This window comes from Mixophyes fleayi, chromosome 4, assembly GCF_038048845.1.
Source record: "Mixophyes fleayi isolate aMixFle1 chromosome 4, aMixFle1.hap1, whole genome shotgun sequence".
In the NCBI taxonomy this organism is placed as follows: Eukaryota; Metazoa; Chordata; class Amphibia; order Anura; family Limnodynastidae; genus Mixophyes; species Mixophyes fleayi.
In genome coordinates this window covers 63752032-63764096 of record NC_134405.1, presented here as the reverse complement: position 1 = coordinate 63764096, position 12065 = coordinate 63752032, and the positions used below count along the sequence as shown (strand labels likewise).

The 12065-nt window shown below is 41.8% G+C and overlaps 1 protein-coding gene across 1 annotated transcript in view; it reads left to right on the top strand.

Moving 5' to 3' along the window:
• The window catches only part of PAX8 (paired box 8), a 32410-nt gene extending 21738 nt beyond the window's left edge, over positions 1–10672 (top strand). Inside the window, exons 8-13 of the mRNA XM_075205184.1 lie at positions 867–1039; positions 1326–1446; positions 3495–3677; positions 4629–4727; positions 7038–7124; positions 9422–10672. Of these exons, the coding sequence (XP_075061285.1) occupies positions 867–1039; positions 1326–1446; positions 3495–3677; positions 4629–4727; positions 7038–7124; positions 9422–9498 (740 nt within the window). The 3' untranslated portion in view covers positions 9499–10672. The remainder of the gene's footprint in view (positions 1–866; positions 1040–1325; positions 1447–3494; positions 3678–4628; positions 4728–7037; positions 7125–9421) is intronic.
• Positions 10673–12065: the final 1393 nt, after the last annotated feature.

The window sequence follows — 12065 nt, the reverse complement described above, 5'->3', positions numbered from 1 at the left end:
GGTGTAGAATAGTGATCAGACAAAGCAGGTAGATGCCATTGGTGTAGAATAGTGATCAGACAAGGCAGAAAGACATCATTGGTGTATAATAGTGATCAGACAAGGCAGGTAGATGTCAATGGTGTAGAATAGTGATCAGATAAGGCAGGTAGATGTCATTGAGGGTAATTCACAAGATATTACTATTCATATTGCTATATTATAGTATCTGACAAGGCAGGTAGTTGTTATTGGTGTAGAATAGTGATCAGACAAGGCAGGTAGATGTTATTGGTGTAGAATAGTATCTAACAATGAAGGTAGATGTTACTGTTATACAGGGCCGGATTAACCATAGGGCTAACTGGGCTACAGCCCAGGGGCCTATGGCATCCAGGGGGCCCTTGAAAGTGCTCAGCAGCAGTATTGATCGGTCGGGGGCGGGGGCGCCCCCGGCGCGATCAGTGCTGCTGAGCACTTTCACTGCGTCCTTCTCCGGCGCGCTGTAGTCTCCTTACTGAGGAGATCTCGTGAGTCTCACTCTCACGAGATCTCCTCAGTAAAGAGCGTACAGCGCGCCGGAGAAGGAGGTAAGTTCCGGGGGGGTGGGCGGGTTGGATCACGGGGGGGGGCCCTCACGGGGGAATGGAGGCCCCCTTAGCCCAGTGGCCTCCATTCCCTTAATCCGGCCCTGCTGTTATACAATAGTGATCCAGTAACAAGTGTAGATATTATTGTTGTATAATAGTGATCTGATAAAAAAGACAGATGTCGTTGTTATATTATAGTGATTAGACAGGGCAGGTAGATGCTACTTTTATGTAACAAGTAGATAGTAAATGACTCTCGGACAGAGCGGAGATAACGCCTAGGTGTATTGGTTGCAGGTGATCAGGACAGCTGCAGACTCAGCATTGACTCTCAGGGCAATGGAGGACTGAGCCGGAAACAGATGCGGACACAGGCTTACATTCAGCACCCCCTGGACGGGCTGGAGTGCCCCTTTCAGAGACAACACTTTCCTGACTCCTACTCCTCCAGCCACAGCAAAGCTGAACAAGTGAGTGTCATTGCCGAGCGTGCGTCTGTCCAATGACTGCGCATTTCCTCTTATCCGTGGATCAGTATCGTGGCTGCCAGTCTTCAGTACATTTACTGACAATAAGTCTCACTGGCCGTACTACACATAGTATGCACATAACATCCATTTTTTAATATTAGTTTATTTTTAAAACATGTCCACTGTACATACATAATGTCAGTAATAGAAGGTAGTTGTCAGTACATTTTATTACATTTATTAGTAAACAGGTTTTTAAGGATCACAATCTGTCTCCATGTTTCAGGCTCTGTACCCCCTGCCACTGCTTAACAATGCAATGGATGATGGGAAATCAGCGCTGAGCTCCTCCAATGCCACACTTGGAAGAAACCTCTCCACACATCAGGGATACTCTGCTCTGTCAGGTAGGTGGACTGACCGAGAAGTGGGGTTCGTGTGCATCTGGGACTGTGAACCAAAGCATTGAATTGTCAATCTTAATACAACTTAGAAGACAGTATCATCATCATCATCATTTATTTATATAGCGCCACTAATTCCGCAGCGCTGTACAGAGAACTCACCCACATCAGTCCCTGCCTCATTGGAGCTTACAGTATAAATTCCCTAACAAACATAAACAGACAATAGAAAGAGAGACTAGGGTCAATTTTGATAGCAGCCAATTAACCTACTAGTATGTATTTGGATTGTGGGAGGAAACCGGAGCACCCGGAGGAAACCCACGCAAACACAGGGAGAACATACAAACTCCACACAGATAAGGCCATGGTTGGGAATTGAACTCATGACCCCAGCGCTGTGAGACAGAAGTGCTAACCACTAGGCCACTGTGCTGCCCACCTACCCCATTTTACCACATTTTGTATTTATGTGTTACGGTCAGAATATAAAACTGGTAAATTACTGATAGAATACACTCCTTTATTATATTTGTTTCAGTAGTAGAGATTGGTTTGGTTGTAGGGAGGAAAGGTGGGGTGAGGAGGCAAAAGCACTCTATGGGCGACAGGCAAGAAAATTTAATTTGGGCCTGAATCTAGTATATATATTTGTGACAACTGGGGGAATGTAAGGACTATGGCTTTCTAAGTATCTAATGTTTACAGGAAAATTTTAGCTAATCTATTTATTTAACCTATATAAAATGACTTTTTATCATTGACAAAACATGTTGGCAAAATAATTCAGATATTGATGATATTTAAATGATAAGAAACTATACGGTACATTTCCAGTCCATATGAGATTACCCTTGCAAAATTGAGGGAGAACATATACATTCTTCTCGGCTGTGATGAATTTCATTTTATGCATCCTGAGCAGTAAAAACTGCACGCATGCAGAACGTGTATTTCATATGTATCTGGATTATACGATCGATTAGCTATATCTATGTAAAACCATATTTCAAAGAGACAACTGGGCTATTATCTTACATCAACTGCACCATGGATGACATCAATTTGAAATATAAAGTGTAATTCAGAAGCTCCAGTCTTTACTCAAAGTTACACAGAACATACCATCTACATTAGTTATTATTATTACCATTTATATAGCGCCACTAATTCCGCAGCGCTGTACAGAGAACTCACTCACATCAGTCCCTGCCCAATTGGAGCTTACAGTCTAAATTCCCTAACATACACACACAGACACAGACCAGGGTCAATTTGTTAGCAGCCAATTAGCCTACTAGTATGTTTTTTTGGAGTGTGGGAGAAAACTGGAGCACCCAGAGGAAACCCACACAAACACGGAGAGAACATACAAACTCCACACAGATAAGGCCATGGTCGGGAATTGATCTCATGACACCAGTGCTGTAAGGTAGAAGTGCTAACCACTAAGCCACTGTTCCTATTGTACATTCAAGAGGGGAATTGTACAAACACAGACTTTCCTTAACAATTAACCTAAACCCCAAACATCATTTTGTTATTTTGTAGAGGAAGGAGAATGTCACTGTTGGACAGATCTTTGTAAATACGAAAATCATTCAGAAGTTGCTCAATAAATGTTGTTGCCATATCTCTGTGAAAGTCTGTCCCATTTCCCCCTCGTGGGTCAATAAATAAAATGCCATGCTCAGCGTTTCCATTATGACAGCGTTTTCTTTGAGTAGATATTACACAGAACTGCCAGCCTTATGAAAGATCATTGCCGCAGCTATTGCTCACTAGTCCATGCTGTGGAATAATTGTAAATCAGTGTAAAAGACACACGTTATCACTTTCACATGTTAGGCTATATGCCTCTTGCAGGGAGGTTTTGACAAGTGTTTACAATTTTGCACGATTTCCATTTTAATGTATCCTTGACACATGGTGTTACCAAGGTGAGAACTCTCCCACACCACATTATTCCCTCATCACATATCTCATTGTTATATATTTTTTTCCTTTTATTTTTGAATGTCCATCTCCATCTCATCCCTCCTTCATTGCAGAGCTCTCATCATACTCCGTTAAACAAGAGGTATCTGACAGCTCCAGCGCTAGCTCCACCCCTCCATCATTATGTAGTCCCACCTTTCTGGACCTGCAGCCAATCTGTTCAGCAGCTCCAACCTTCAGTGCATTTTCTCATGCTGCCTCTGTCTATGGACAGTTCACCAGCCAGGCTGTTGCAGGTACGGGGTAACGGGTGTCATACAACTGTAGTTTGTGTGTTAGAGAGAAGCGTTCAAAAAGTGTTGGGGAGAGACCGCTGTGTTTACAATACATGTATATTCTTAATGCGAGTCTTGCCTGGTTACAAGGAGAGAAGATTTAATAAATGTTGTCTTAAAACTGAATCAACATTTAAAAAAACCTTAATCCTTATACTAAATATGACATGGATCGTGTTTATTCATGTTTACCCAAGGGCAAAGTGCAACATTTATGCTCGTTTTAAGTCATCCTATTGTAAAAGTGTACTAAATACGTTTTTCATACACACATTGTAGTTTGGGGGTTTTAGCCAATATTCATGAGAAAGTAGTGTATCAATTCACTAGAAATTAGTAACATCACTGATGCACTTCACAAGTTCCTAATGGATTGATAGGCTCCATCTTCATGAATATTGGGTCCAGCGTACAGAATTACTGTAGTGCAGGTAACGGGGGCACTGTCAGGTAAAGCCCCGCCCACTTAAGTCACATGACTCATTGGAATTACTTCCATAATGGAATGTGCAGCGGACGGTGAAGGAAAGCACAACTAGATATTAGGGTCACCTTATACAAGCAACATGTTTACTGTTCTGAGTACTCCTTGCTGCAGGGTACCACTGAACAGCAGATTCTCAATGCCGCCCTACATCATGGAGCTCTTATTAGATAAGGCCTTTATCCCTTGCATTTCCATAACCCACAGTTTACAGCAAACATTGACTGGCAGGCAGTTGGCCATTGTGAAAATGGAAAGCTTCACCAATATTTATATTACTCCATATACGTTTTACCCATGATTCCTCCTGTTGTTCCATACAGTCTGCCCCCATTAACTATACACATGCTAGTTCATTGCTTATTATATACTGGTTTAGTGATGGTTGGAATAGGTAATAACAATATTGTCTCTCAATTCTTTCACAGGGCGTGATGTTGTAGGATCCACGCTGCCAGGCTATCCACCCCATATACCCAGTGGGCAAGGAAACTATGCCTCATCTGCTATTGCTGGAATGGTAGCTGGTACGTTATGGGTCTTAGAGAGTTAAGGGTGCTCTGTATCATTTTCCTATGTTTCTGACTTACATGCCACTATAGATGCTTGCTTTGGAGCAACGATTTTGTAACCAGCAGTGTTAATTAGTGACTGAGGCAGTGCAGTGCACACAGGTGGTTTAGAATGTTATGAATCTCCAAGCAGACAACTGCGGCTTTCTGAATATATCAAACATTCCGTAGGTAACACTGGAGATTCAGTAGGAAGTGACGGGTTATGGTCTCAATGGGATCACTTCATTTGTGTAGGGGAGTATTAAAGACCACTCGCACCATGGTACATAAAAGTGTGCCCTGCTGCCCTATGCCATACAGCACCAGGGTGTACATTTACACCCAGTTAAAAACTTAGCAGTGTGCTGCTGTGAGCGTCACCCACACAGGAAATTGGGCAGTCACTGTCTGCATAGATTGCCCATATATAGAACGCTGTGCAGGAGATACACAGTCCCTCTTTCCGCTACCTCTTAAATATTGTCCATATGGTCAATATGTTAGTAAGTGAAAGACCAATTTGTACCCCAAAAACAATCTAAGATTCACTTAAAGAGGAAAGGTGTCAAACACTCTGACCAGATAAAGAGAACACAGCCTCATATATAAATGATGATGATGGTCTCAAACCATTATGTCATATAACAAACATATGTCATGGAAGTTGTTTATTTGGAATACAGAAATCTAGCAATGGGGCGGCTGGAATTAGCAAATTGTCGTTTCCTTGGCCTGTTTATAGTTAATTATGTACCTCAGTCACTTAGAATTCCTTTACTGGATTAACACAGATGCTGGAAGACTGTTCCCAGGGGGACATTTGGGTAAAACATGGGTGTCAAGCAGAGCACGAGAGTCTACAAATGATAAATTGAGATATGTTTTTGGTGTTGCTGACCCCAGGTGACCTTTGCAGGTACATTTAAATGAAAAAGAAATGCAGAACATCGGTTCCCCCACCCACTCAGCTCACAGCTCCAGAACCTGCTGAGCCAGCGTGTTACTGTGTTACCACGGAGACGCGCTTAATGCAGCGTTAAAAATATAAAGTACTTATTCCCCCTCCCCAGCCACACACCCGCACGCACAAACCCTCCTTCCTCTCCTGGACCGTGAAATGAGATTGGTCAAGATAAATAAAAAAAGAGCAGTTATATTTTAACTGTGTGTGCAAGAGATGGATTTGGTGCCAACACCCGGTAATCTGCATGTCCATACAAGCGCAAAGAGGACAAATTATCTACTTATTCTCCAATAATATATCCTGTGGCCTCTTACGTATGCTGGGGCTGATGTCAGAACTGCCACTCATTTATTAATTTTGCCTATCCTGGATAATGTCAGAAATGATTGATGTTTTAGATAGAATTTCAGTCCACATAATGTACTATACAAACTTATGCTTTTTTTTTTAAAGGAGACATTTAGTTAGGGTCTGTTATAATACAATAATGAAATTAGTGAAAGGATTATAAAAATGTATTTTAAGTGAAACACGAACATATTCTCTTCACAAATATTCAGAAAGGATAATCTCTGAAATATATACATGATTTACACATATAATATAATATATATATATATATATATATATATATATATATATATGTTGTGCATCTTATCTCAAATTGGGGTTGACACTAAGCATAGATTGATTACAATTGCTAATATTCTTAATTTAAATTATTATTAAATCAATAAGATATATGAGGAGACATTTCCCCCATTGTGGTCCAAACACAACGCAAGTGACCAACAGGCAAAAAAAGGAAACTGTGTTTGACTTGTCGGTGTGGAAACCATTGCCGACAATGTATTATTATCTTGGCCGGTGTAACATTTCAGCTAATCATCCGCTCAGCATCCCTGGAACACTCTCTTAAACTGTTCCATAAATTAAGATGTGGCACTGGTAGGATATAGGTTGATGCAGTAATTTAATTAAACGATGGTAGGGTTATATGGCAAAGATACATACCAGAGACGGTATAAATCTGATTTAGCTAGCGTAGATATTTCAAACCTAGTTCTGTCCTGTCTGTAAATAACCTAGATATAAGGTGCTCAATCAGTGTAGATGTACGGGCACAGTTTATTCTATGTAAGATAATAATTCCCAGCACTCTGGCAGCGGTGGTCTGCTCTAGCAAGGCTGGATCCGCGGTGTGCAGATGGGAAAGGAGCTATGAGTAAGATATTAGCCGTGTAGCTTCGCAGCTCTGGTAAGGTGAGATGTTCCCCCTGCTGTTCCATCTGACCTGACAGTTCTTGTTTTCTCAGCAGGAAGTGATTACACTGCTAATGCATATAGCCACGGGGCCTACGCAGCATACGGAGACAGTTGGCGGTTCCCCGGCTCCAGCCTTCTAAGTAAGTACATGGAAAATAGGTTTTGCAGTGCATTCATTCACAAAAAGAAATTGACTCCTCCGATTGCCTTTTTATGAATCGATACAACCAATATATCATTTGTTCTCCATTTTTGTTCAATATGAACCCTAACAGTAGAAGAATTTATAATACAATAAAAAAACTTCAGATTTTGCGTTCTTACATATTTAAAAATGTCCACTGAACACTGCATCTAGTGTGGTCTGTTCACACAAGTACGTGGTTGATGCCCTGCATCTAGTGTGGTCTGTTCACACAAGTACGTGGCCGATGCCCTGCATCTAGTGTGGTCTGTTCACACAAGTACGTGGCCGATGCCCTGCATCTAGTGTGGTCTGTTCACACAAGTACGTGGCCGATGCCCTGCATCTAGTGTGGTCTGTTCACACAAGTACGTGGCCGATGCCCTGCATCTAGTGTGGTCTGTTCACACAAGTACGTGGCCGATGCCCTGCATCTAGTGTGGTCTGTTCACACAAGTACGTGGCCGATGCCCTGCATCTAGTGTGGTCTGTTCACACAAGTACGTGGCCGATGCCCTGCATCTAGTGTGGTCTGTTCACACAAGTACGTGGCTGATGCCCTGCATCTAGTGTGGTCTGTTCACACAAGTACATGGCCGATGCCCTGCATCTAGTGTGGTCTGTTCACACAAGTACATGGCCGATGCCCTGCATCTAGTGTGGTCTGTACACACAAGTACGTGCCCGATGCCCTGCATCTAGTGTGGTCTGTACACACAAGTACGTGGCCGATGCCCTGCATCTAGTGTGGTCTGTTCACACAAGTACATGGCCGATGCCCTGCATCTAGTGTGGTCTGTTCACACAAGTATGTGGCCCATGCCCTGCATCTAGTGTGGTCTGTTCACACAAGTATGTGGCCCATGCCCTGCATCTAGTGTGGTCTGTACACACAAGTACATGGCCGATGCCCTGCATCTAGTGTGGTCTGTTCACACAAGTACGTGGCCCATGCCCTGCATCTAGTGTGGTCTGTACACACAAGTACATGGCCGATGCCCTGGATCTAGTGTGGTCTGTTCACACAAGTACGTGGCTGATGCCCTGCATCTAGTGTGGTCTGTTCACACAAGTACGTGGCCGATGCCCTGCATCTAGTGTGGTCTGTTCACACAAGTATGTGGCTGATGCCCTGCATCTAGTGTGGTCTGTACACACAAGTACGTGGCCGATGCCCTGCATCTAGTGTGGTCTGTACACACAAGTACGTGGCCGATGCCCTGCATCTAGTGTGGTCTGTTCACACAAGTACGTGGTTGATGCCCTGCATCTAGTGTGGTCTGTTCACACAAGTACGTGCCCGATGCCCTGCATCTAGTGTGGTCTGTTCACACAAGTACGTGGCCGATGCCCTGCATCTAGTGTGGTCTGTTCACACAAGTACGTGGTTGATGCCCTGCATCTAGTGTGGTCTGTTCACACAAGTATGTGGCTGATGCCCTGCATCTAGTGTGGTCTGTTCACACAAGTACGTGGCTGATGCCCTGCATCTAGTGTGGTCTGTACACACAAGTACGTGGCCCATGCCCTGCACCTAGTGTGGTCTGTTCACACAAGTACGTGGCCGATGCCCTGCATCTAGTGTGGTCTGTTCACACAAGTACGTGGCTGATGCCCTGCATCTAGTGTGGTCTGTTCACACAAGTACGTGGCTGATGTTACTCATCAGTTGACAAACAAATAGTTGATGCAGACTAACTGTACATGTGGACTCTCTTGCACTACAGGTGGAGCTAAAGTTATCCCAAAATGATATTTATTATTTGTGATAGTTCTTTCTGAAACCATCTGCTGTTCTGTATTTCTATATGTTAATCAGGTAAAGGCAGTTTAGCAGAGGATGAGCTCATTTGAGATAACTGAGGCTCCATTTGTATTTCAAATTCCCTCTGCCCCCTTTCTTGTTAATTAATTTGCCCTCACAAAGTACCACAAATGTATCTGTGAGACTGTGTATTGAAAAGCCATTCTAGAGTTTGCTTTGTGTCAGTGTCTCTGCAGTCTGATAGATCCCAACATGCTGGGACTTGTAGTTCTACAGCTGCTGGTCAGCCGCAGGTTGCAGTCTGCTATAAGGGAAGATGCTGGCACAAGGATAGATTTGTCACTAACTCCTCTCCCACCCTGTATAAGAAAGAGTTGACGTGTGCTGGAGTTTCCATGATGATGATCTTAGCTTGCAATGTTATAAGATGACTTATTAACGGCATACTAGTTAACAAGTATCTCCCTCCCTCATAATTTATTTCCCAGGTTCTCCCTACTACTACAGCTCCACTGCAAGGACTGCGCCCCCTCCGACAACTGCTGGGGCATATGACCTTCTGTAGTCTCCCAAGGACGCTGCTCTTACTGCACCTTCTACAGCACAGCCAGGCCCCGGATAGAGGTCCAATAACAAATGTTACCATGGCAACCAACATCAGGGCGGAGAGGCAACAACTTTATTAACATGGACTCTGTTTTAGTTGTGCGTGAAGCCACTGTAGAACTAAAGGAGGTAACAGAAATATTACCCAACAAGTTTGGTTTACTCTGCATTTTCCACTCCTTTTTAATCCTAGTTGCATCTACTTTGCTTAAAATATCGTCAACTTACTGTGGTAACTACAGAATCCATAACTGCACAATGTAAAAGTCCAAAAACTTCCCCATCATTGTGTTTAGACTTCCACTCCTGCAAGGCAACAACAGTCATAGTAGTAAGCGCAACTGAGAAGCAAATTTCACATATAGGATACCCCTACTGTAAATCAAAATGGAAATCCGCCATCATATTAAGGTGAAAGTTTACAGGCAAAGGTCTTTTATACACATCACAGAAATCCGGGGCGTCTTCTAGTATCATTAATCATTTACAAGGGGTGCCACTTGTGTATTATATACAAATATTATATTATTATATCAGCTCTGCCATGTATATGACATTCTTTACAGCCCTCCTTGAAGCCCATGAGACAGAGTAGTTCGGAATCTGTTGTTTGCAGGAAGAACAAGTTTGGAAGAATGAAAAAAAAAAAAAAAAGTTTAGAAACTCTCATCTTCATTTTCCCAAAATATTCCCACTTGGCTTAAAAAAAAAGCTAAAGTTTGCAGAGACGTGTGCACTGTGTGTATGTTTATTACACACACTCTACTTTCACAATGTTTACCTCAGTGGGTTTGGGCATCAACTGTGTGTTAACTCTCACTCTGCAATAATCTCTGGATCCCAGTGCTGAGAGTTTGGTGCCTAAGCCCTATCATATTTCTACCCACACATATATATATATATATATATATATATATATATATATATATATATATATATATATATATATATATATATATATATATATATATATATATATACACATATATACACATGCAGAAGGACCACAGGGATATAGACAGGATGGTGCTTCCTATGCACTACTGTACTTTCTCAACTGTTCGTGTAAATACCTGAGCTATAAACACAATGTACATAAATTATTTGTAAATTAAAGTATTTTAAATAAATAACCATGATGCAATCTGACTCCTGGACTGTATGTATAAGGGAAAATGAGGACTATACAGCATAGGTTTAGGGGTAAACACACCGATTAGATGCTTGCTTGTGTTTTGGGGGGTAGTGTGGCTGGAACGATAAATCTTTATGTATGACTGGAATAAGTGACAAATGGAAGTGTATGGAGAGTAACGTGTGGGAATTAGTGGATCATAATTATATATATTTTTAAGAAAATATTATATATAAAATGATGTTTAAAGACAATGGGCCTGATTCATTAGGGAAAGTTAAGCAAAAGTAAGCAAGTAAGGCAAAACCATGTTGCATTGGAGGGGGAGGTAAATTTAAAATGTGATGGCAGATTTCTAGTAGGGGTAAGGTATCTCCTAGATCAACTTTAAATTTCAGTGTACAAATAAGCTATCAAGTATTGTATTAAGCATGCTACATGAAATTAAGTATTATATCAAGTATTTGTGTGCTCCATGAAAAAACAGCCAGTTTTTTCCTTATGTGCAAAACAATAAACTCATTTGCACCCCTTGCATTGCAACATGGTTTTGTCCATAAGACTTGAGTAAGAAAACTTACTCAATTTTTTGTTTAACTTTCCTTAATGAATCAGGGCCAATGTCAATTATTTTGTGTCCCCCGTTTGAACCCTGTTACCAGTACTCCTCCAAAGCCATTACCTGTGCTTACAGCAATACATCCGCTGTGCAAGTACTAAGTATTCCCAGTATCACAGCGATAATTGCTGGCGGTGCGGTCAGCTGCTGACATTTGATTGGCCTAGAGTGTTCCACCAGATACACAGAAGCCGCGTTCCTGAAACCTCTTGTGCTGGTGAATGGCGAGTATATTAGTAAAGGGAATTCTTTAGAGGTTAAGCCACTAAGTATTCCCAGTATCACAGCGATAATTGCTGGCGGTGCGGTCAGCTGCTGACATTTGATTGGCCTAGAGTGTTCCACCAGATACACAGAAGCCGCGTTCCTGAAACCTCTTGTGCTGGTGAATGGCGAGTATATTAGTAAAGGGAATTCTTTAGAGGTTAAGCTATATATAATATATAAATAAGGGGATGTCCCCTTTAAAGGCCCACTGAATGTAAAATCCTAGTTTACTCAATAAGAAAAAGCCTCTTATAACGTTCACAAAATATTGATGTACAAGTTTCAATAATATGGCAGAACTTGACATGTCTGACAATGTAGGTACGAGTGATAGACAGCTGAAGGCAAATTCTTGTTTTCAGATATCATCCTTTTCCAAGTAGAAGAGTATTACAGAAAGTCTAGTGTGCATGGGGGAAAAAAACTTTCCTCTTGAGATAAGCTACTGAAACTTTTACTTTTGTGTTAAGAATAGCACTTTTAGATAACACACCTTGTACTTTAG